The 27365-nt window shown below is 31.5% G+C and overlaps 2 protein-coding genes across 2 annotated transcripts; both read left to right on the top strand.

Moving 5' to 3' along the window:
- Nucleotides 1–298: 298 nt before the first annotated feature.
- Nucleotides 299–9949, top strand: spz6 (Spaetzle domain-containing protein 6). Its single transcript, XM_080175339.1, has 14 exons — nt 299–515; nt 1416–1508; nt 2209–2248; nt 2658–2679; nt 3557–3671; nt 4078–4144; nt 4912–5119; nt 5383–5459; nt 5796–5847; nt 6232–6316; nt 6695–6778; nt 8686–8777; nt 9171–9314; nt 9827–9949. Exons 1-14 carry the CDS (start codon nt 444–446, stop codon nt 9906–9908), a joined length of 1233 nt encoding a protein of 410 aa, XP_080031465.1. The 5' UTR covers nt 299–443; the 3' UTR covers nt 9909–9949.
- A 3691-nt stretch (nt 9950–13640) lies between these two features.
- Nucleotides 13641–26849, top strand: LOC145329797 (myrosinase 1-like). The gene is made up of 23 exons (XM_080174195.1): nt 13641–13723; nt 14674–14768; nt 14994–15052; nt 15283–15349; nt 15615–15658; nt 16120–16206; nt 16505–16581; nt 16923–16971; nt 17665–17741; nt 18466–18539; nt 18741–18776; nt 19046–19149; nt 19402–19451; nt 19849–19940; nt 20369–20432; nt 21202–21269; nt 21886–21924; nt 22495–22539; nt 23010–23053; nt 23406–23490; nt 25246–25310; nt 25518–25571; nt 26542–26849. Exons 1-23 carry the CDS (start codon nt 13666–13668, stop codon nt 26621–26623), a joined length of 1515 nt encoding a protein of 504 aa, XP_080030321.1. The 5' UTR covers nt 13641–13665; the 3' UTR covers nt 26624–26849.
- The last annotated feature ends 516 nt before the right edge of the window (nt 26850–27365 follow it).

Here is a 27365-nt window from a genome sequence, read left to right as displayed (position 1 = left end):
CAAAGCAGGAATCATAATTATATTTCCAGTTTGGCTACCAGACCGATTAATATCCGCTGGATTAGAACCGTTTCTCAGTCATACTGAAAAAGTATGTATTACATTGTATTACAGCCGATTTTCCACGAATATAAAAAAAAAATAATGAATTTAATACCAGTTATGTAAGTTTGGACCTCCGGCCCCCAAGGGGCTAACAAAACTGTTTTTATCTTACTATTTTTAATTTTAAATATCTGCCGAAAGTTGTCTATAATACGATGCGATGAATAACCATAAAAAAACTTTTGTCAATTTCAGATAAAAATGTTCAAGAATGGAAGAAATCTGATTTCAGATACACCAAATTAAATGTGAAAAATATGAGTTATTAGTGCAGCTTACCTCTTTGTGATATTTATAAAAAAAAAGACAGAAAAGAAAGAAAAAAAACATTATTTAAAATGATTTTGTTATTGTTACTCACTGTTGTGGAGGCCAAGATGCAATACCCGCAAGGATATTATCCATTTCAAGTAAGTCTTTTCTTCCAGGGAGGGAGGGGACATTAGCCGGGTTGTTTATCATGATAGTCCACAAAGTTTTATAATAACGTTTTCTTATTCGGTGGCTTGATAACTTTGGGGACTTTTATTGAATTTTGTCTGTTTAGTTTGTTAAGTTAAGAGTCCAAACGTTTTAACCAATAATTGTAATACACAGTATAAGAATTTTTGTGTATCTGTATTGGGAAATTGCATTGATTTATAGGCCATTGTCTTATCCCTTCAGATCCCTGTAAGAGAATAGATATAGAAAGTCTAAATGAACAATTTCTCTTTTAGATGTCTGATTGGCCATCTATGGTAATAATCGATGGGAGTTAAGCATTAAAGTAAAAGAATAGAATGAGTATGAGCTAATGTAACTCGGTCCACAGGGAGGGAACCTTTTCCCAATTTTGTATTGGGTTTTTTAAATCAGCTAATAGTTTTGGAAATTGAAAAATAGCCGAGTCCCTACAAAAGAACAAAAAGCTATTTGCTACCAGAAGAAAAGGATCTCCACCAATTGGGTTAGGAAGTTGTCTAGATACATCTATACCTATACATTTATTAGTTAAGCAAAGGTTGAAATTATTCAGCTCTGATCATTTGGTGTTTTGATATTCTGAGGGATTGAACTTAAATTAATTTATCTTTCATTTACCTATCCCTTAGGTACGTATTTACATTTTAGGAATCACCTGCCAAAATCTCTCCAGTGCACGTGGTGAGAATGCCTCCATTCTTCCAAACTCAAATTAATTTATCTTTTATTCACCTATCCCTTAGACCACTTATTATTACAGATATATATTTTACCTAAAACTAAAATTACTCTATCTTTTATTAACCTATACCTGTAAAAATGATCATTACAAAAACATATTTTAGGAGTCACCTGCCAAAATCCCTCCAGTAGTGAGAAAGCCCCCCTACCTCCAAACTCAAATTCAATGCCCGGGTGTCGGTTTACTCTCAAATAAGGTAAACTTAATTTTCAATTGGAAAGCTTTTCTTCAAGAGTAGGGTAGGTCCGTATGTCCTGTCCATCTGTCCGTCCTTTATGGATAGCTCTTATTGTTAATGTAGGCATGATAATATTGTCTAATTTCTTTGACTATTTCAAACCTTGGCATGATTATTCCTGTAAGAGTTAGGTACAATTTAGAAAACGTCACCTCTATTCAATCATTATGATATGATAATGAACACAGTAATAGTGTCTGACTGATTATGACGTAACAAAAAAAATAGCCAATGAGAGGCCGTTATTGACCAATTGTAAAATTTATAGTGGCCTCTCATTGGCTAATTTTTTTTGTTACGTCATAATCAGTCAGACACTATTACTGTGTTCTATGATAATGTGACAAAATTTGAGTTACCGAAAAATTTGATTATTTAACTGTTTTTGCCGTATTAATTCTAAACCGATTAATATCTTGTTGATTAGAACCGGTTCTCATCCATACAAAAAAATATGTCTAGCATCGTATTATATCCAGTTTGCTACGAATATAAAAATGTACAATCATAAGATCAAAACCATTTTTTATCCCGTGCCTTTGGCATCTCGGGGATAAACAAACTGGTTTTAATTTTATAATTGTACATTCTATATCCGCGGAAAGCTGTTTAAAATACGATGCTAGAAAAAACTATTACAATATTTCAAATTTTTCAGGAAGAGCAGACTTTAGATAACTTATGTGGTGACCTCAACAAGGAAAAATTCATTTTCATTTTGGACTGGAAATTATACTGGTACCCAAAGTTTTATATCGACGTTCTCTCATTTGTTGGCTTAAAAAATATTAGTACTTGTGATTGGTTAGCTCAAACAATAAAGCAGTGTCAAAACACCTTTAATTAATAGTCATATTCTAATCTACAGAGGTATATTTTCGTTTATCATAATTGGGCGTGTATACAAATTCATCGTCCATTGTCTTATCTCTTAAGATCCATGCATTTCAAACTTCACATACATACGAGAAATAAATAAGAGGTGGGGAGAGGACATTAGCTGATAAATTATATTCAAACTGTTATCTTCAATCCTCTCTATTCCCTTTTAAATATTGGAAGGTAATATAATTTTGGAGAATTAAAACTGAAAATGAATTTATAACTAGGGATACTTACCACTAAACCCTACAGGAAAAATTTATCTCAATTTTCTTTTGGCGATTTTCCGGAAATAGCCTTCAATCACAAGAAAGGCCAAGGAGTTTTAGTGTGTTATCTTTGGTTAGGTTAAAATGGTACAGGCTAACCCCGCAAGGTTGAGAACCAAATCTATAGCCTAAAGACCTACCTACTTTAATGTCAACTAGCGGCTACTCCCCTAGAGGCCTCTAGTGGCACTTTAAATGTTTTTTTTTAATAACACGATACCTATCTATGTTACTTTCAAGTATACGATACCTATCTAAATCTAAAGCCTAAAGACCTACTTACTTTATTGTCAACTAGCGGCTACGCCTCTAGAGGCCTCTAGTGGCACTTTAAATGTTTTTTTTTAATAACACGATACCTATCTATGTTTTTTTCAAGTCTACGATACCTTGCTATGTTGCGTTCAAGTCTCTAAGGTAAACGAAAATTTCGATTTTTTGTGATTTCTCTTGGGAGGATGGTGGTACCCTCCCCCAAAATAGTTATAAACTTTTCCGGGACCTATGAAAAGCTACCCTGATAAGGAGAACCCGAGATCTTACGGTACAAACACACAGACAAACAGACATCCTGTTACTTTAGTATAAGGATTTATTCTAAAGTCTGTAATAACTTTAGATTAAAATTATCATTTCCTTTTCAATTCTTGAATCCAAATAACAGACAAATATATTTTTTTTCTTTTTAAAAACTGTTGAATATATTAATATTATTTAACAGTTTGATTTAGTGAAATCAATTAAATGTTTTTTTTCTGTCTAAGTTATATAAAGTAACACACAGACAAAAAAAAACCATAGGCGATCATATTTAGCATACACATTTTTACATCATAGAGATAACTTTAAATTTTGAGCAGGTCAAAATATTCTTGGAGTTTCTTACCCCTTTGAGTTAATAAAGAACAAAACTCTGGACTTTTTCAGTAAAACTTTACCCATACTAAAAGCAGACGAAACTTTACCAAAGGTAAAAACATTTATATTCTAGAAGCGAAGCTACTCTAAAAGCCTAATTAGTTTGTTGGTATGTCATACTTTTTGATATTCTACACGTTGCGTTTTAAAATAATAAATATTAATATTAAATTTTTCTCCAATTTCTAACAATAATTAGGGAGGTAGGGTTCATTGATCTGTAAATTACACTAGTTTGGTACCCAATGTTTTATAATAAAAAAACTTTGGGTACTTTTACCAGTTTTACCAGGTTTTAATTTACCAGTGTTGAAACCAATACTCTAAATCTACGAAAGGGACAACTTTATTCATAATTATTGGAAATGTACATAAATTTTTCGTCCATTGACTTATCACTGCTAATAATAGAAAGACCACTTTAAAAAATTGATATTAAAATTATCATATTTTTGTAGGTTGCTAAATATCAAGACTCCCACATATTATATAATCCAACCATTTTTAATTCTCAGCCCACGGCAGGTATAAGCAATAAATTATTTTTTCATTTCTAAAACCGACAGTTTTTTCGTGTATTCTTGGTTTTTAGGTGTGGTTAGGTAAGGTTATATCTATTAGGTTGGCACTGCAGGATTAGGGCACCACAGGTTTAGGCCCTGCAGGAGTTATGCATTTAGAAATAACTGCACCCCCCTTTCTTATTTTTAAAATTATTTTTTACATCAAGGGGGTGGTTTTACTTGCTCGTCAGGCATATTGTTCTTAAGAAAAGCTATTCGACAAATATCAAAAGCGCTTATTATGTAATGCAATATAATCAAACTTGGGGCTACGCCCCTAGAAGCCTCTAGGGGCACTGGTAGGAGGGGGAAAAGTCGATCTCATCCCATTTTAAATTTGAGTTTCAAAGAGTTAAAAAAAATATTCACGGGGGTGAAGACACACTCCCAAAAAATAGTTTAAAACCTTCCCAGGACCTATAAGAAGCTTTACAGTAAAGGAGAACTATATCGGTTCACCGGTTAGCGAGATCCTTCATGACAGACAAAAAACGCTTACTACTTTATATAATAGGATAAATTTGAATACCTTTTTGATACTTTTATACAAGAATGATTTGTCCATAAGGAGCGCAACAACAACAACAAGCTTATGACAGTACGAATTAAATTTGAATGATCAAAATCAGTCAATAAACAGCGATAACATCTTTTAGCGGATTAATCGTAGGACTGGCCTTATTTTTAAGAAGCAATTGTAATCCTTAGTTGTCATTTATTCAATTTTAGGCGTTAAATTCTATAGCGATGGCCGACAAAAACGCCATATTAAAGACTTGCATCAAGAGCATTCGCAGCAAATATTAACCGCCGAGAAACGGCGGAGAAAACGTGAGGCCGATGAGGTTAACGGAGACAATGCTGCCAACACACAGCCACGGGAGGGCAGACAAGCTCCGGAACCAAGACATGAGAAGGATAACGTTGTGAGAGCCAGGTATTATCTTGCAATCTCTCCTGGTCAGGTTTTAAGGCTACTTTGTTATAAAGGGCAGCCCAAGGAGGGGAGGGGGTATGTGAGTATTCTCAACCATAACATCACATAACCATGAGAAACATCTAATGAAAAAAAATAGATAAAATATCTAAAAATGTCAGTTTACATTCATCCACTTGTTTCATCAATACTTATGGGTGTTGATAACCTTGTTTTTATGGAAATTGCATTTACGTCACAATAACATTAGAATATCTATATAGGCAAGGACGAGGGTGGTGTGATGATAGTCATGGTTTATTCTGTCTTCTCTTCAATGTATTGAAAGGAGACGAGCAAGGTATGCAGAAATTTTAGTAGTGAGTCTATGTTTCAAGTCTTTCACGTCGATTTGATAGTTTTTCTTAAAACATGTTAAAAATATTATTTCACCTATAAAAAAAGAAGATGATTAAAGTCCCTCCACAGATTATGACGTCATACGATAGAACAGCCAATGAAAGGCCAGTATACACTGTAATTGACCAATGGTAAAATTTATATTGGCCTCTTGTTGGCTATTCTATCGTATGACGTCATAATCTGTGGAGGGACTTTCATCATCTTCCAATGAAATGTTAGCGTTTTTTTCTGATTTGCACAAAGTATTTGACCCTTACCTTTTTTAATGTTTTAGATAAAGCTGATGATAGAATTGGCATAGATTCAGATGCAAAGGACGGTGTCAGGTAAATATTAATTTTATAAAGAAGCTTCTCTTTAATTGGTTTTAGTCACCGTCAACCAATTACAAACTGTCTGCTTTTGTAATGTAATTAATAAATTCTAAATTCCTGAAATAATAGCCGGTATTATAAGAAATAGGACAATGGACGAAAAAGTGTTGTACCTCCAATTATGATTAACATAACTGTTTTGTGCGATCCAATCAAGATTTAATTTAAGTCGTCAAAAGTTTTTAAGCTTACCAGTTGAAGCACCTGTTTATATAACTTTGAGAACAAGTAGTTTTTATAAATCAATGTCCTCTCCCTCTTTGGAATTAAGCAAAACAATGTATAAAAATGTTAGGAGAAGAGTGAAATTAAGACCTCATGTGTTTATATTTTCAGTCTGATCAACTCTATTGATGAACCTATGACACCGTGTCCATCAGCTGTAGAATATGTTACCCCTGTCTTTGCTAAAAATTATCAGGTATATTTTACTTCCTCCAGGGAAAAACCTTTTTTTAAAGAACTGGTGAAGATCTAACAAAAATATGTCCAGTTTATTGTCGAATCTAAAGTGCTCAAGTAATGGATTTATTATTACTTGGATCTTACACCATATTATCATGTACTTTAATAAAGTGAAACTTGTAGCAGGGTAAAATAACAATCCCACCCCATCCCCTCCACTCATACTGGATGAACGAACTGACCAATAAATGACATTTTTCAGCTGCCATAATATCCACCTATATTCTTTATCACTTGCTCCACTAAAAAATAGTAAATGATTCTTTAAATACATTCTTTTTAATAAATCAATAATCTTAAATTAAATCAATAAATCAACGTTTCTTTTATTTAGGGAGTTTGGAGGTATGTGGTACAGATTCCGTATGAAGGATATTTTACACAAACTGTAGAAGTTGTAAAATGCTTGAGCACAAAGGTAAATTATTTAGAAGCTTTGCTTTACGATCAATAATGTTCTTTCATATCCGCCTGTCTTGTTATATTTTTAGTAGCGAAGCTACTGATAGCTAAGTTTGTCTGTCCGTCCAACAGTCGGCTATTACTATTACTATTACTGTGCTATTAAACCAAGTATTTGTGTGTGGATTTCTTTTACTAATTCGCATCAAGTATACAACTAATTTTTGTTTGCCGGTTTGCAGTTAAATAGTATATGCTCTGAAAGATATTGAAATTCAAAAAGGAAAATGTTATTTCTTCAGCTGTTATCAGAGATAGATGTCTAAATTATTATTTGGCCACAACTTGGTCAAAAATGCTCACAAATCAGACCTTTTTCGACCGAAGATGCTCAAATGGTTCCTTTACAAGCCCAATCAATCAGTTTTAAGATATCTTTATATTTCAAGAAAAATTGATGAAAATACTAAAAAACGGCAAATTTGGGTGTTACCTTTTATATGCACAGATACCATAAAATCAACAGAAAAAATTCTTACTTTTACTTTTCTGTCATTTTTAAAGTTTAATTCTGTTAAATTGGCTATTCATGAAGGGATTTATGCATTGATTATACTGAAACATAATATTGGACAAAAATTAATGTATTTCAAAGAAAGAAATTTTGGAAAATAAGAAATTCGACCTCTATCACTTCAGAGGACAGCTGCCAACCTCCAGTTGACAGGATGTAGTTAAATACTTGTTAGCAATAATAATTAGCCCAAAAAGTAAAAAAAAAATTTTTTAATATGGTAAAAAAATGATAATCTAAATCTTAATTTTGGGGATGATGATCTTAAAGACGCTCTTGCTGTTGGTGATGATGACCCAGATGGTATCCAAATACATGAGCATTATGACAACTTATCTATGAAACTATGGTCCGATTTTTGTATTTGTAGCATTCTCCAATCAAGAGAAATCCCAAAACATACAATCATGGTTTTTAAATTCTCATATTCATAAGGTAAATATAGTAGTTTTTAAAAGATGGTTATATTTCTTGTTACAACTTTTAATTGGAGGCTGCTACAAATACAAAAATTGGACCATAGTTCAATAGATGAGTTGTCATAATGCTCATGTACTTGGATACGATCTGGGTCATCATCACCACCAGTAAGAGCGTCCTTCAGATCATCATCTCCAAAATTATGATTTAGATTATCATTTTTTTACCATATTAAAAAACTTTTTGTTTTACTTTTTGGGCTAATTATTATTGCTAACAAGTATTAAACTATATCCTGTCAACTGGAGGATGGCAGCTGTCCTCTGAAGTGATAGAGGTTGAATTTCTTATTTTTAAAATTTTCTTTCTTTGAAATACATTAATTTCTGCCCAATATTATGTTTCAGTATATTTCAATGCATAAATCCCTTCAAGAATAGCCAATTTAACAGAATTAAACTTTAAAAATGACAGAAAAGTAAAAGTAAGAATTTTTTCTGTTGATTTTATGGTATCTGTGCATATAAAAGGTAACACCCAAATTTGCCGTTTTTTAGTATTTTCATCAATTTTTCTTGAAATATAAAGATATCTTAAAACTGATTGATTGGGCTTGTAAAGGAACCATTTGAGTATCTTTGGTCGAAAAAGGTCTGATTTGTGAGCATTTTTGACCAAGTTGTGGCCAAATAATAATAAAACATAAAATAAAGTAACACACTTTATGTTAATTGTAGCACAACCCAATTTGGAAATTTCATTGGAAAGGGGGGGGGGTATCCTTGCCTTGACCCATATAAATATTATAGAAATTTCCTTTTCAAGCAACTGTTTAATGGATCGTATGTAGCAATGCAGACCAACATAGGGACAATCATATTCCTATAATTGTCTGTTCTTTTACTTATTGAGAAAAACTTATATTTTAGTGTGAGTTTTTGGAGGGAAGTTGTTTAGCCTCTCCCAGATGGGTCAGTCTACTAGTGGCAGAAATATATTATCCTGATGCTTATTTTCCCAGGTATACACACTCGTCAAGTTTAAGCTTCACTGAAAAGAATAAACGAATGAAAATTTCAAGGGTTGAGTGGGTCTAATAAAATCCACAATGTCAAACATACCAAAATAAAGTTTGATTATTTAAAAGTAAAATTATATAAAAACTGAAATAAAAATATCATAGACAAACTTTTAACAAACAGGAAGGGAAAGAACATTGGGCCATTAATTAATTTACTTTAATGACTTCGATTCTTTGAATTTATTTCACAAATAAGAATTAGATGGAAAGAATATTTTTTTTTTAATTTTAGAATGTTTTAAACCTATTTTTAATAGAATACACTATTTTAAGATATAAAGCTATATTTAAATTTTAGCATTTTTTTTCTATCCAAAGTTTTATATTTTGTAGTGAGGACCAGCCAATATCTGGGAGACAGGCAGTGGAGGGAAGTTTACCCGGGGGTGGCTACCCCTCCAACTATCTCCAGAAGAGAAGCAGCCAGTCAAACATCAGCTGTGACGGTCATGATGAACTTGGCTGCTTCCAAGTCAGGTACTAAACAGCTGTAACAAACAACTGAATTAATTCGAAAAAATTGTTATTTTGAGCTGATTTTTGCGTAATTTCGGGGTGCATTTTCTCGTAGTAAAGACGACCTTTTATCTGCCTCCTAAATATCATTTTAGATTTAATTCGTTTATTGGCTATACCTTATTCCTGGGTACAAAATTGAATTAAATAAGTTTTGAGTAAGTAAGTAACAAATTAAAAGTAGTTGACTGTTCTGCAGTCTGTCTGAAGGACCTCTAAAACATTGGTGTCTTTGGCTTAAGTTAAAGAATGTCTTTCAATTATGTGAGGAAGGGAGAAATTTAAGTTACAGTAATATATTTACTTATCTGCATACCAGGGAAGCGCTGAAGAGTGTCATGTGTGACGTCATAATGATAAGTCTAAATCCATCTCTTTTTTAGGGGTTTCCTTTCCACTCCTCCTCTCATTCCTCCTTTTTAGACGTATTTTCATGACGTCACACATGACACTTTCCAGCGCTTTTATTCTAGGTTGTATTATGACTGGTTCCTGATACCTGGATCCTGCAAATGCTGGAAGAATGATTTCTTTGCTCAGTACACAAGAAAATAATTCAAAATTTTCTTACTGAACACCCTATAATTAAATTCAGAAAAGTTTATTTAATAGAGTAATTTCTATTATTAATAAATTTGCTTGTTATAAATGGTGATTGTTTACACTTCACGGCAATTGAACTGAAAATCTTCAACCCCTTGAAAACTCTAAAACTGGTAGCTAAAAACTGTTTTAAAATTTGCATAGAAAGGGAGAATGTAGAACTATGTAATGAATAGTTATTTCTTTCATCGTATTATAAGCCGCTTTCCGCGGATATAGAATGTACAATTATAATACGATGGTAGACATAGTTTTTTCGTATGGATGAGAACCGGTGCCTATCCACTGGATTCGAATGAATACGAGAAATTGATATATATTTATTTGTATCAATTTTAGTTTACTATTTCATTGTATTATTTGTTATCCTTTAAAAAAATCATAAATTTTTAACACATATCATTACACTTTATTTTGTTTTATATATTGCTTTAAAAAAACCTGCAATATGTTTTTTTTGCAAAGGAGAATTTTATCCAAAAGTAGTGCAGCTACAAAAGATAACATTTTTATACAGGAAATAAACAGTAGATTGTTATACTGCAATCCAAGTTTTTAATTGCTTTTTATGAGGGGAAGGAGGTATATGACATTTTCAAATAGTTCTTCTTGATTTGTTAAAAATAAAAGCTTTCAATCAGAGATTTTCTATTTGAAGGGGGGGGGGGGGCGGGGAGGATATCCAACTTAGGTTTTATTTAATGTTGGGAGGTATAGATAGAATTTTTTTTATGGGAATATTGCCCTAATTGCAACACCTCTAACCCCTACGCAACCTTTGACTCGAATTTGAGAGTATCTGCGCTGAAAATAATCAATCTAAAACAAATAAAGAAAAAGTTGAATAGTAAAAAGTACATTACATATGTTTTCTGGCCTAATCCTCCCCCCCACCTAGTATGTGACCCCCGGGGGGTTTATGGGGGTATGGTGGGGGCATGGTTGGATGAATATATAACTTAGTCAATGGAACAGATTCATTTCATGAAGTAATTTTAAAGAGAAGACATTAAATTCTTACCAATTAAGTTTTAAATATATATTAATTCAAGATAAATTGCACAAGTTTAATACTTTTTTTTCATTTAATTTTATCATTTTATCAAGTAATTGTAAAAATAAGCAGTTTACTATATATGTATTATGTATATTAGCTGGATAGGTATGTAAATTTACAATTTTCTGTTGGAGTAGATTTGTATACCTATATTCTATGATTTGCATTTTGTTTTCCCTTCATATTAACATATAAATTAATTTACTAATTATTTATTTTAAATGCTACTCTTATAAATTACTCTGTGCTTAATTTTTATTTCATTTCATTTTCATTTAATGTCACATAATATAAAATTTCAATTGTATTTATGATTTCTAAATTTACATACATATTTTTAAAAGACGGACTTAGTCTCAAATATAAATACATTTTAGCCTGTATTTAGCGGCCAAACGGCTGAACAAACTTATTACATATGTATATCGTTCAAAACCAGCATTGGAATGCCTACAAATAATCTGGAATAGCGTTAGGCTATTTTGGACTATTTTTAGAACGTACAATACCAATTATAATGTCTGTTGTTTGTTCAGCCGTTTTGCCGCTTGCAGCTACAAACTTTATGGAGAAAAAACTTATTCATAATCATTTACCTCTAAAACTAAGTGTAACAGGGAATAAATATTATGACACCTTCTTTTTTAATTTTTACTTTTAATAGATTGAATGGTTTATAGTTTTCAATAAAAAATAAAAAAATTTTTTTAGTTACCAACCTTCTTTCAAGAAAATCCATAGAATGTTGCCCTCAGATACAAACATGCAATTTATGATTTAAAAAGGTTGTCATTCGTCCTTGATTATATTAAGAGAGAGGTAGGTTTCTGGTAGAATCCGTAAAGGTGTGTGTTTTAAGGCTTAAAAATAGTAGTAGAACGATAATATTCACTAAATATGTGTATTTCTTATTGAAAAGAACTATAGACAACATTTGGGTATAGTCCTTTTCACGACATCCCTCCATAAGGAGCGATTTTTCTTATTTTTAAAATGGCTTTTTATAGGTTATTTTAGGTTAGGTTAGGTTATATTGTGTTAGGTGATTGCCCCACAGGGTTAGGTAATTGGCCCCGCAGGGTTAGAGCCCCCCGCAGGGGCTAGAAATAGGAGAAACGCTACTGTGAAAAATACGAAGAATCGCTCCTTATGGAGGGATGTCGTGAAAAGGACTATACCCCAACATTTTTTTTTAAAGTTCACATAAATTTTTATCGTTCTACTACTGTTTTTTACTTATAACACATAACCTTTACGGATTTTACCAGAAACCTACCCCTCTCTTTATGTTTATTTGTTATTTCTAGTAGAATTGTTAGAATCAAAATATTGTATTGTTATTTGTTTTGTTAATTCTTTGTTTAATAAATGATAAAAATAAGTTTTAATGTTACTAACTGGTAATTGTCCCCATAGCTTTTAGAAGATTTTTCGGGAATAGTCCCTTTCGTAACATCTCCCCATAAGGGGCGATTCGTCGTATTTTTAAAATGTTTTTATTATAGGTTATTTTAGGTTAGGTTAGGTTAGGTTACATTGGGTTAGGTGATTGCCCCACAGGGTTAGGTAAATGACCTCGCAGGGTTAGAGCCCCCCCCCGCAGTGGCTAAAAATAGGAGAAAAGCTACTGTGAAAAATACGAAGAATCGCCCCATAAGGTGCGATGTTACTGTTACGAATGTTTTTTTTTGTAAAGATTATTTTGGTTAATAAGCATCTACCCTCTAATTCTCTTGGTCCATCAGTCTGTAAATAAAACTTATGTAAATATTCATATGATCACTATACAATTTATTATATCTGTATGTTATGATATCTTTTTCCTTCCATCTTCTTCGCTATTTATGCATGTTGTTAACTTGTACAGTTAATTTAATTTACAGCTAGCAAGAGCAAATATAAAAACTAATGAACAAGGATGAAGATGGTTAAAATTAGCGTACCTAAAATTAGGATACACAAACAATTGTCAAACCAGTGCAAAATTAAACTATTTAAACTGTTGACGTTCTGTCGATATGCGATTTTAAGGTTTTATGGATAATAAATGTTGTACCCAGCGTTGTGGAGCCGAAGCCAGGAGCCGCCATATTTTGCTGGAGCCGGAGCTAAAGCCGTTTTTTTTCGTTCAAAATCGGCTCCGGCTCCGGGTTAGCTAAAAAAAGAGATTTTTTACTAATTATAATTTAGTAACTCTGTTGTGTCGTGTGTAAATGCTTCTTTAAGTTCTTCAAGTCCATTTTTATCAAAAATTGAACTTTTAAAACCATCGAAAGTCAAAAATAGACTTGGCAAAAAAATATATCGAGTTCTTAAGCCGGAGCCGCACCAAAATCAAACGGCTCCGCAACACTGGTTTTACCGAATGTTTAATTCATTCCTTTATTATGAGTATGACGCTTCAGGAATTGGTCTTGTGTATTGAATCTGAAGGGATAACGCATTGGACGATAATTAAGATTACACTTTCTGTAGAGTAAAAGTATATATCAGTGAAAAAGTTTGGGTACTTCTGGTATTGAAACTTTGGGTTAGTATACTGTCAAATTTCCCCTCTCCTGTCTCTAAATTAAAAAGCATATTCTACATTAAAGAGATACTACGCTGCTAAAAAAGATAACAGTAAGAAATGGACAAGTCAGTAATAAAAAGATGCTTTTTAAGAAACAAATAATGTTCTTGTTATTTGTGCTATGTGTGAATATAAACGGTAATGATACTTTTTTATGAGTTCATCTTATACTCTATTTCAGGGGTGTTTCTATCTAAGCCCTCTTTTGTAGAATCAATTGAAGAGAAAAATTATTACGATGTGAATATAAACGATAATGATACTTTTTTATGAGTTCATCTTATACTCTATTTCAGGGGTGTTTCTATCTAAGCCCTCTTTTGTAGAATCAATTGAAGAGAAAAATTATTACGAGAAGATTTGAGCTAGCCTGTAAAAATCATTATTCTCCATCAAGAAAGCCTAAAATGTCACGTGTGACGTCATAAACATAAATCTAAAAAGGAAGAATAAGAGGAGAAGTGGGAAAGGAAACCCCCAAAAAGAGATAAATTTTTATTACGTCACACGTGACATTTTAGGCTTTCTCTGCTTCATCATTACATACGGTATTTTGGGTAATTTTTGCTTAAGTTGCTATGTTTTCATAATTATGTTACATCACAAGAGAATCAAGTTACAGTATCTTGCTTAGACAGAAATAACAAAAACGTAGAAAAGTTTCGCTTTACAAAAATTCGAATTATTGCTTTATGGTTGGCTCTTAATAAAGTTGTCTTACTATGGTATTATACTGGAGAAATTGGTAGAATTTTTGTCTATCTTCATGTCAAAAACTTTTAGATTCTCCTTTTTTTTGGATCCTTAATCTTTTTTTAAGGGGGAAAAGAATTTTAAAATTAATATCTAAAAAGTAAATTCTTATCCAGTATAACTTCGTAATATCTGTTGGATTATAACTGGTTCTGGTAAATAATGAAAAATCATGTATTACAGATAATTTTCCATGAAAATTAATAAAAAAATCATAATAGCAATAAACAGTTTTGTTGGCCCTGAGGGTCCGTGTTCTCATTATTCTTATATTTTTTTCTTTTACCATCTGCGAAAAGTTGTCTATAATACGTTGCGATAAATAACTATCATAGGCATAAGTGGAACGGTTGAAGATTACACAGACGACATTTTATATGGAAGTTTTCCTGAAGATTTTATCTGGGGCGCTGCAACGGCTGCTTATCAGGTTAGGAAAGTTGTCTGGTGGGCGGGTTGTGGAAATATCCCCCATGTATAGTTAAAAGCATTTACTAGACCTATAAGAAGCTCCAATGTAAAGGAGAAACATATCAGTTCAGAGGTTGGCGTTTTCTTTCGCTACAACACACGCACACAAAGACTATGATCCTATTACATTAATTTTTTTCATGTGTGGATTTGCAATGTTAGATAACATTTATTTTATTTTTAGATAGAGGGAGGATGGAACGCTGATGGTAAAGGAGAGAATATTTGGGACGTTTTTACCAGGTAAAATTTATTCCAGCAACAGAGCATCATAAAATTGACTAATTTAAATATGGCATAAAAATGTTTGCGTACTTTAGACTGGCAGTATCCAAACTTTTTAACTCAAATTCTTATGAAAATTTACATAAAAACGACCTATTTTTAGAATTCTATTAGAAGCACTTCCGGACAAGATAAAGATATTTGAATTATTCGAATGTCGTCATCCATGTACTTATTTTGTATAACAGGAAAGATGGAACTATTATTGATGGATCCTCTGGTGAAATTGCATGTGATAGTTACAACAAATATAAGGTAAACCGTATGGGTATATGTATTTCTTAACCCTTAATGGAGAGGGGGGGGGGTAATGTTCAATACCTTCCCCCTTTCCCGGATTTGTTTTCTCTATCTCTTTGTTTAAAAAAATGAAAGGCTATAAATTGAGTATTAAGTGACATGTGAAATTTTATTTTTTGAATACCACCTGGCGGGCACAAGATGCCAGGTCACCTGGCAGAGTCATCCATGTAATCAGAAACGTTTTTTGAATGCAATAACGCATTTAAAATATTTGTAGGAAGATGTTGCTCTACTAGTTAAGTTGAATGTAACAGCTTACAGGTATATCCAGTAAAATCTACTACATGATTAGTAACTTTCTTACAAGAAAAATGTATCAATCAGTTACAGGAATGGCACGAAATCATCTGACATCATTTAACAATGATGACAACATCTATAAAAGAAGCTAGGCTCTATAATCAGAAGAAAATAAACAATAACTCTTGTATTGTGCCAGAACTTAATAAGCAAAACATTAATTAGTAAGTCTAAACAAATGTTGCAAAATTGAATAAATACAGAATACAGCAAAAGGAAATACTTTATTTTTAAGGATTTGATTATAGAAAAGCTTCGCTTGAAAAAAAGGAGTTGATAACACATTCTTATACAATATTTATACAATATATATTTTTACAGGAATCTATTTCAAAATCCATAGGCCTATTCTAACTTAGCTATATTAACAATCAGAGCTATCCGTTATGCTGAACAGACAGACAGACATGTCATAATTATAGGTTTTCAATATCTTGGTCAAGAATTCTGCCAAATGGGTTTGGAGAAATTAATCCACTTGGAATACAGTATTATAAAAATCTTATAAGGTTGGATTTTAGATTTTACCTGGAATGGGGGGTAAAGCTTTAAAGGTATCCATATCTTTATTATAAGTAGAAACTACCGTCAGGTGGATTGGTCAAGTATTACTTAGTGAAACACTGTCTTATTATTTTTTTGCCCCCTCAAATGGGTAAACAGAAAATAATAAGAAAAAATTAACGCTTTAGTTTTTTTAGTTACTTATTCATAAATACTCAGTGGTAAAAAGATTGTATATTATGCTTAAGATAAAATAACTAATGTTAAACTTTTAAAAAATCACCATTTAAAATTATATTTAAGTGAGGTAAAGTCAAGTAACATAGAACCAGTAGTGACTTTATACCATTGGGATTTGCCCCAGCCTCTTGAAGACTTAGGTATGTATACAATACTGTTTAATTTTTAATTGGTATCATAATGTTTTAAATCCTTTCAACTTTAAACAGTATTCAGAGTTTCCCAGACTTTCATAAATATAAAGGAATAAGTAATGCTTAATAACCTCAAATAGTAAATACTAAAATATGCTTTTATTGATATCAATAATCAATTGCAATAACATATTTAGTTATAGACAACTTATCAAAGCAAAATGACATCGATATTTAATAAAAATGAGTCCAAGGAACATGCTACCGTGAATTGTACCTGATTCAAATTGTTAAAATTCTATTCTGAAATTACTAATTATTGTTCTTGTTTATTGATGAATTTCTAGGTGGTTGGTTGAATCCTGATATTATAACATATTTCAAGGATTATAGTAGGTATAACTTACAATTACTTAATACTGAAAACAACTTTCCGCGGATATTAAATGTACAATTATAAGATTAAAACCAGTTTTTTTAGCCCCGATATGCCAAAGTCACGGGCTAAAAAAACTGGTTTTAATCTTGTGATTGTACATTTTTATACTTATATACTATAATAAGATGCTACACATGATTTTTTCGTATGGATGAGAACCGGTTCTAATCCACCGGATATTTATTGGTGTCGAATGAATATTTATAAGAAAAAGTAATTTATTTGTTTTTTTTTAGTATCGGGATTCTTAATGTCAATATAGTGATGGTAGGTCTGAACATAGTGAGCCTTAACGCGACATGTCACGTCAAGGCTCACTATGTTCAACGTCTGTCTTTCCCTTTGCATGTCTTTTTTTCTCCTTTTTTTAAATTCTCTTTTTCCTCAAGGTTAAATTACATCGATTCTGTTGAGGGAATGCCTTGGCCCACACTCACAGGCGCAACTCATTGTCATGCAAAGTTAGGACTTGTCCTTCAAAGGTCATGCAATTAAATGGTTGGCGTTACTTAATCTAATATCCACCAGTAGCCGTTAGAGTATTTCATTTCATTACAAGCAGATGATGACCTTGGGTTCTCTAGGTGACCACTTGAAATCGAAGGAGAATCCCTCCGCAATTAGGTAATAATAATAATATTAAATCACAGGATTATTTTTACTGAATTTGGAGACGATGTGAACAAGTTTATTACTTTGAATGAGCCTCGTCAAACATCTGTTAAAGGTATTATTGTTATCAGCGATCTAAAGGGATAAAACAATAAATGGCCAATAAATCAATATACATTCCAAATGATAATACACAAAATTACCCATTCTGGAGATTAAATTATTGGTTGAAACGTGTAAACACTCAACTTATTTAACCAACCAATCAAAATTCACCCTATAATTGTTAAGCCAACGAATAAGAAAACTTTATTATAATACTTTAGTGGCTAGTGTAATAAACAGCCCATTGACCCCTCTCTCTCTCTGGATTGTTATTGCTACACAGTATGCCAATTTAAAACATCACAGCAGTAGAGACAAACCTACAGACTGAATATTTTATAGAGTAGATTCAATGAGAAAAATCTTCACGAAAAGCAGAAGATAAAAACACATTTCCTCTACAGAAATTTTTGGCCATTAGAGCATAACACACCTTCAAAGCAAGATATTGAATAGGTCATCAAAATCTTGGCATAAGTCTTCAGCTGTCTGTATCTAATAGCAGCCAAGTAATGCAGATTCCCTTAAGGATGGAGACTAAAATGATTTGCAGAGTTACTGTACTGCTAATAACCCTAAGGTTTCTAGTAGCTGTCCTACTAGAAAAGTAATAGTAAAAATTATTCATTTATTACACATGACATTTACAGAATTTTTTTATAATATTCCAAAGTAAACTAAATTGAATATTTTGTTTTGTTTTTATTAATCCCCTCTTCCCTGACTAATTGTAGGCTATGGGACTGGTGAATTTGCACCGGGAGTTCAGGGAATTGGCGATAAATCTTATATTTCTGCACATAATCAGGTTAATACGTCCACAGGAGTTTTTTTTCGGGGTAGAAACACATTTTTAAGTTTTACCACACAAAGCGCATTCTATACAGCTTAGTATCTCTCACACAAACTGTCTATAGTGCATTATAACACTTGATTTTTCTTAAATACAATAGTTATTTACAGAATTTTAAGATTTTCATATTTTGTAGTTACGTTACTTATTTTTTAGATTCTTGCACATGCGAAAGTATATCATTTATATCAGGTAAAAGTTTATCTTTTTTCAAAATAGAAACCTTGATAAATAGGCAATGGAATTATCTAATTATCTTCAAACTAAAATGGTACGGGTAAAGACTAAATTAAGTACAAAACAATTAACATCCAAGCAATCAAATAGCTAAAAATAAACAAATTTATTCATTTTTCTTTTTTTCTTTTTTTACATCTTGTATTAAACATTATTTCTTTTAATCTTAAATTTCTTAGTAAAATTTAAATTAATTTTTGATTGTGAAAAGTTAACATTTTTAGAATGAATTTAAAGAATCCCAGGGTGGCCAGGTTGGAATATCATTGAATATTCACTGGGCAGAACCTGCTACAGACACCACAGAAGATATTTTGGCTGCTGAAAGGTATCCTTAAAATAAAGTAACAGGATGTCTATTTGTATGTCTGTTTGTACTGAGGAATCTCGCTAACCGCTGAACCGATGTGCATCGCCTTTACAGGGTAGCTTATCATACGTCCTGGGAAGATTTATAACTATTTTTTGGGGAGGTACTTCCACCCTTCCAAGATAATTCGACCCTGTTTTATTTACTTTTTCTTTTTGGAATAAAATGAAAAATTAAAGTCTTCCCTCTTCCCTCAAGTTTTCTATTTAGATACATGCAGTTCTATTTTGGGTGGTTTGGAACTCCAATTCTTCTAACAGGTAAGGGATTTTTTTTATGAAAAAGTGGCATTTTTTAGAACAAAACAACTTTTGAAACTTTTATTTAATTTTAATTGATTCGATTGGTTCATAAAGTCCAAACTTTCATCCACTAATTGTAATCTACAGAAGAGGTAATTTGATGTATCATTAGGGATGTACATTTTGCATAAAATAATCGATCATTGTTTTATCTCTTTAATTGACTGTGTGATCATTTCAGTGTTCATAGAAATGGTATTTGTTTAAACACTCTAAATATATGCCATTTGAGTTGGAAATAATAACACAGCCAAGTCGCTACATAATAGCAGAAAGAAAGTTGCTAGAAGACGGAAAAGGTCCCAAATTGTTGATCCAGGTAGTAGTCTGGATTATATACTTTATATTTATTTAGGAGACTATCCTGAAATTATGCGATCATTAGTGGATGATAAAAGTAGTCAGCAAGGGTTTCTCACTTCTAGATTACCATCTTTCACTCCTCAGGTAAGGAAATGAATATAGTAGATCTAGATACCAAATCAGTAAATTTGACCAATAAGAACACAGTTTAGAACATAGGCTATGTTATTGGTTAAAACTTGTACCCATTTTGATACAAAAGGGAAGATTTTTTTTTCATTTCATCGCTATATAATAAGTAAATTGTTAAAAGTCTTTCATGAAATTATATTAACCAAAAGTATCTCCCTCGTAATACTGAAAATTAAATATTTGTTTTGTATCTGAAAGCCCATCTAGGATAATAAATCTTTTAGTAAGGCATTTTAAAAGATCTGAGACATTTTTTTTATAACAGGTATTGATTTTTATTCTCTTGAAGCCAACTATTTTTTTCCATGTATTTAAATTCATCCACCATACATATACAATAATTAAACAATTAAAATTTAATTTGTAATGTTTCTATTTAGGAGAGTTTACTTGTAAAAGGCTCAACAGATTTTCTGGGAATAAACTTTTATACAACAGATAAAGGTAATGAATTAATATAATATAAAATGGAGCATTTAATTTGAGCGTTTTTTCCAGTTAGGTAAAGAGTTCAAGTTTTGACCGAAACTACATAACATCATCATTTCAATTATTTATATGTTAATGATATGAGAATTGGTTAATATCAGGGTGGAATGGGAAATTGGGCTGTTTATTAATCTAGTCCCCAAAGTGGTAGATGAACAATCATAGTAAATTATAGAATAACTTCGCTACTTATAAAAACTAAATGACAAGAAAAATTAAAGAAGGTAATTGAGGCTAATTGATGGCCATTTAAGAGACTATTTTTTGTGTCAATGCATAATTGGATAATATATCATGATTTTTATTTTAACTATTCAAAAGTACGAAGTTATATTTTTAAATTAATCTTTAAAATAATATTTCTTTATTATAATGGAAAGGAAATTATTTTACTTTTGTTTACATTGAGAAAAACTTTAATGTCAGCTCTAACTTAAAGGAAGCCTGAAAGTAATACACTGCTTTAACATCTACCACAAGTAGACCTAATATCCCAAATTTGAAGCCTTTAACTTCAATAACAAAAAGTTCAATGACATTTTAATAAGAAGAAAATTTGAAAGTTTTTTATCACTTATATTAGAAATTTCAATATTGCATCACGTCAGATTGAAGCAAAATTATGAGCTTATTTTGGACACAAAGTAACTGATTACATTTTTGCAATAAAAACACCCCTGTTAATAATCAAAATCACAAAAAAAAATAATTTTTGTTTGTTTAGTATCCAACTTGGACGAAGGAGTTGATGAGATTTCTTACTTTGCTGATGACAACAACATCCAATTTCAAGTAAGATTGTTATCAGAGTTAACCTACATTTAGGCTCCTTACAATTGTTAAAAGCAAAGCTTTTCTATAATTAGCGTCAGTCCTTATGTCCGTACGTCTGGAAAGGATAGCTTTTTTCCCTTAATTTAGGCAAATTAGAATAGTTCTAACGATTTCAAACTTTGGATGGTGATTCCTGTAGTAGTTAGGTACAATTAAGAAAGCAACTCTATAATCGTTCCCAGAATGTCCGTATGTCCATTTTCAGCATGTTAATTTTAATTTTTTTAACAACAATTTTATGTAATATAAAAATCCGATTGATCTGATTTTCGGAATACTGATTCCTAGGAAAACAAAGCTAATGTTATAAGCGAAGCATCTCTATAATCAAGTACTAAACATGAAAGTATATCCTTCAACATTTTCCTGTATTTAAGCAGTTTTTCAACAAATTTACTTACAATTTTGTTTCAAACGTTATTCATATTCTGATTATTCAGTTCTGACACTATACAAGTGTTCATGTTTGTTTGTCAGTGTATTCTTTATGTCACATATTCTTATCATTTTAATACTTTTAAATCTAATTAACATACATTGTAACATTATTACAATTTGTGTATTTTGATCCGAGGATGAAGACTGGTATAATTCTGGCTCTTCGTGGCTGAAGGTAGCTTTTTTTCTGTAATTGAGTAATAGTTATTTATAGCATCGTATTATAAACAGCATTCCGGGGATATTAAGCTGATGATTTTCAATTTTAATATACGCGAAAATATCTGTAATATGGTGCTATACAAGATTTTTTAGTATGGTTGAGAACCGGATCTTATCCAGCAGATATTAATTGGTTTCGAACCCATACCGAAAAGATAAATATATAAATTAAAAGTAGTATTCGTTTAGATAAAACTATAATGCTTAAATAAGAGAAGAGGGTTATTAAATAGTTATAGGAATAAGGTATAACCAACAAGCGAAATAAATCTTAATCTTAATAATCTTGGGGGGGGGGGGGGGGGAGATCGAAAAGCCGTCAACTTTACTATATGTTGCTCCTCAAAGACAGCTGAAATTATGCATAGGTTTCGTGATTTTTATCTAATTAATTTGGTAAAAGCTGAAAAGTAGTGGACGAGAAGATTTTGAAGGATAAGACAATGGAAGATAAATCAATGGACATTTCCGAATCTCAATAAGATATAAACCTTACAACTGATGATAAATAATTAACTTTTAGATTACACCTTGGGGTTTGAGAAACACCTTAAATTGGCTGAACCAGGTAAGAAAAAAGCAACAAAATATAATACAGAAGAAAAGTTCATTGGACATTGAGCCAAATATGTCTAAATAAATAAATGCAGCCGATTAATTAATTGTTATTTCTATTGACCCTTGCCCTTGTTGATATCCTTGTTAGTAGTAGCAAATGTGCTCTATAATTCACTTTGTCTGTTTGACCGTCCGTCAGTCTGTAATGCGATTATTCCGACTGCAATTCAATTTTGACTGCAGACTTCTTGTAGGATGCCCTTTACCAAAGAGCATCCAGCATAAAAATTATTTGTCTGTCAGTCTGTTAGTCGTGCTTTAACATATAGTTTTGAATTTTCTACTGTTTAATAATCAATTATTCTCTCTCTATTTAATTTTCATGTTTTATAACACTCAATATCTCCCTCTAAAACTCTTTGATGCTTCGCTACATATGGATATTGTCATCCTTTTATATACTTTTATACTTTTTCTTAGAATTATCCTGGTTATGATATATACATCACTGAAAATGGTGTCAGGTAAAATGTTTATTATCAACGTATATGTATATGTTACAATCCTATTACATAAAGTAGTGAGGTTTTTTGTCTGTAGCTTAAGATCGCAATAACTACTGAAATGATTGAGTTCTCTACTTTAGACTTTACATAGCTTCTATGCTTGTTTTAGGCTTTCAGATTCCAGTATTGGGATGGTTTTAAGCTATTTCTCTAACTCTTTGTCCCTTCGTATAGAATGGCCCTAAATAGTAGGGGCGTAGCCGCTAGTTTATTTACATTTACTATCATTAAAACCTATTTGAGGAAGTATACACCTTAAAATGAAAAAGTATTGGGTATTGAAGATCCTATTGATCAATTATGATTTTAGTGATAAACAAGGAAATTTGGACGACCTGACAAGAATCTACTACTACAAACATTACCTCAATCAAATGTTAAGATCTATTCTAGAGGTAAATATTTTGGGTCATATAAGAAGGGTGATTAAACGATCATCACAACGTGTAGAGTGTCAGAACCCAAAAAGCAGAATATGAATATATAGGTCTAAACAAAATCTAATTAAATTTGTTGCAAAAATGCTTAAATACAGGATACATTTCTCGGACTTGATTAAAGAGATACTTCGCTTATAATATTGTTTCTTGTTGTAATAAGAATCAGTATTTCAAAAATCAGATGAATAGGAGAATTATATGACATAAAAATTTATATCATTTCCTAAAACTGAAAGATTGAAATTCTTAATTGAAAAGTTTGGAAACTGCTGGTTTGTACAACCGAGATTTGATAAAAGTCTCTAAAGTTGTGAGACAACAAATAAGTGAACGTGTTTATAACGCTTTTGGGACTAGACTAACTGTCCCTAATCTCACGAGGGAAAGGTTGTGGGCGTAACATTAATACTAGCGGACTTACATAATCAGAGGACTTGTAGAATAGCTTTGCTACTAAAAATAGTCTATCCTGTATTTTTTTGTATTTTGTAAAATAATGTTCAAAAGCCATTTGATCGATACGAATTTTCAAATTTATCATATTTTATCTTCATTTTTATAGCTTATATTCAATTATTTCATCTTATTTTAAGCGAAGCTACATTACAACTTATTATTGTATAGTCTGTAAATAAAAATAGTAAAATTAACTAAATAAAGTTTAAATTTTTAGGCTATTTTGGCTATTTAGCTGTCTTAGAAACATTAAATCTAATATAAAAATTTAATGTTTCTAAGACAGCTAAATAGCCAAAATAGCCTAAAAATTTAAACTTTATTTAGTTAATTTTACTATTTTTATTAAGGTAGATTTTCTTAGAATAAGGTAGAATTTCTTATAACAAGGAAGAATTTGAGGGAATAAGGTAGATTTTCTTAGAATAAGGAAGAATTTGGGGGAATAAGGTAGATTTTCTTGAAATTCTTAGAATAAGGTAAGCTATCTGAGATTAAGGGAGAATTTGTGTAATGAAGGTAGAATTTCTGAGAATAAGGAAGAATTTGGTGAAATAAGGTAGATTAATTAAACATGGTTGTAATAGTGAGGAAAAGGAAGAATTTCTAAGAACTAGGAAGAATTTGTAAGATTGTGGACAGAGGCCACCTTCCTTTAGTGATAATTTGTAAGATAGTGGACAGAAATCACCTTCCTTACTGAGAATTTGTAAGAAAAAGGAAAGGAAATAGCCTTCCTATACCCAAGGAAGGGGATTTCTGTCCTTTTTAGGAATGACTTCATTTCCTTCATATGATCCAAATTATCAAAGGGAATGAGTAAGTCATGCTTTAACATAAATTACAGCGTTCCTGCTTGCTGTCGGAGAGGTGTCTGATCGAGGGTTCGAGTCTGTTAAACTGTCATAAAAGAGACGTTAAGAATGATGTACTATCACTAAGTCTGGCACGAGATACAAATAGTGAGAGTAGTGGAAATGCCTTGGCCCTTAAACAGGCGATAACATTACAACGAACTGTTAGAACTTAGAGACAAAGGTCATACTATCAAAGGATTTTTTGTCTGTTACTTAACCTAATATTCGTGGGTGTTAGAGTATCACATCCTGTAACAAGCGGATAATGCTCTGGCTTATCTAGATGATGAGGTAAGGCTTTTATCATGTTAGCCAGTTATTTAGTCAAACAACGAGAAAGAGAGGGAAGATGCTCTATATATTCGAATGATTTAATGATAATGTTCCATATTTTAAGGATGGCTTAACCACCGTGAAAGGATATTTTGCCTGGTCATTACTGGATAATTTTGAATGGTCTAGGTGTGTACTGTATATTCCCATTATTTATAATATGATGTTTATTTGTTCGTCGATTAAAGTCTCGCTAACCACTAAAAAGATTGAGATATTTTTTTAAAGAAAACTTTATTAAACATTATTAAAATTTGAAACGCCCTTGCGGATTAATTTTATTGCACGGAAGGAAATTCAAATGCTTCTTTTATTTAAACTTTTAAAATGTTTTAGTGGGTACACAGAAAAGTTTGGACTTTGCTATGTTAATATGACTGACCCAGAAAGGTAAACCAGGGTTCGGAAGCCGCGCCTCAGCCGCGCATAAGCCTCAGTTTTAAACCTGCTTGTGAGCAGAAAAAGAAGTTTTTGAAAGAAGGATTGTCTACTAAAGAGACAGTTTTATACATCCAGCTAAATTTTATAGTGATAAAATGACGATTTCACTGAGGCTTACGCGCGGCTTCCGATCCCTGAGGTAAACTAATTTAAAAATATAAAAAATATAAAGTGAAGAAATAAGAAGTAGGCTGTATGAGTGTTTGTCAGTGTCTGTTTTTGGATCCTGTAGATATGGTTCTACTTTCAAAATTTTTATTTTATTTTTTTGTACACTAAGATCATGCTAACTTAAAAAACGATTGAGTTCTCCATTTTATTTTTTAACATAGATAACGGGATAGTTTTTGACAATTTTACTATACCATTTCTCCAAGATGCTATTAATTTGAAAGATAATAGAATATTTGAGGGGAAAAATCCCTGTGGGAGCTTCGCCTAGCTATGCAAATTAGACTATATAAGTTTGAAGGAATTTTAATTAATATAATAGATTTGAAATCTGCATAAGATTTTAAGGGTTTTTTATTAAATTCGTTTTTTATTTAATTCTTTATTTAACGGCGCAAATACGATTTAAGTTAATTTATTTTGACCAATAGGAAAGCTAGATTGAAACCTACCCGCGCTCTAATTGGTTGAATGATGTACGACACTTAAGCTTCTCCAATCAGAGCGCAGATAGTTTTCAATCCACCAATCACAGATGTCAAAATTAATTAACTTAAATCGTATTTGCGCCTTTAAATAAAGAATTATATAAAAAACGAATTTTATAAAAAACCCTTAAAATTTTATGCAGATTTCAAATCTATTATATTAATCAAAATTCCTTCAAACTTATATAGTCTAATGCAAATATCAACAAAGCCAATTAAATTTTTTTAACTTTTACTAATTCTATGTTTTTTTTATTTAGACGGAAAGAAATAAAGGCATCCGGAAGATTTTATCAAAAAATTGTCAGTGCAAATGGCTTTAATGTAGAAACAATTTGTTGATTTTAAAAATATACTTTATTTCAGTTTTCTTATTTTTATTTTCACACTATACATTCTATCCTAATTAGCACAGCGATTCTTCTTGTGAAAGTTTTGGTAGCCCTCTCCCAACCCCAACCCACCCCCTCTAATAAAGAGGAAAGAAAAACTAATTTTCAAAATTTAAAAAAATATTTCTAAGAGGATATTACTGTGTTATTCTGACACCAAATATATTTTGACATATGACATAATTGCTTAATTGCAAAACAAACATGATTCAAGGACAATTGGGACCTAAAGGTATAAGTCAATGGCCGATAGATTAAAGTACATCCCCAATGTTGATACAAAAAATTACCCCTTCTGTAGATTAAAACTATAGTTCAAACGTTTGGATACTCAACTAAATTAACCAACTAATCGTAATTCAATAAAAGTCCCCAAAGTTGTTAAAGAAAATAATAAGAAAACGTTGTCATAAAACTTTTGGGACTTGTGTAATACAGCCTAATGTCCCATCCCTCACTGATTCGGAGTCGGACCAAAACCCGTAATTCAGTTGAGTATAGAAAATCTTATTCATAGGAAATTTTGTATTTAATCAGTAGTATAAAATGAAATAAATATATTTTTTATGTATTATAATTATCCTATTTATAATTCATAAAAAATATTGTCAAAAAGGTTAATTATCTACATCTTTGAAATGGACGTACATACAATCTGGTTACGATTATAGAGTTACTACGCATTCTCAAAT

This window comes from Acartia tonsa, chromosome 10, assembly GCF_053477335.1.
Source record: "Acartia tonsa isolate MP-2025a chromosome 10, ASM5347733v1, whole genome shotgun sequence".
In the NCBI taxonomy this organism is placed as follows: Eukaryota; Metazoa; Arthropoda; class Copepoda; order Calanoida; family Acartiidae; genus Acartia; species Acartia tonsa.
This window is presented reverse-complemented; position numbering and strand designations above follow the sequence as displayed.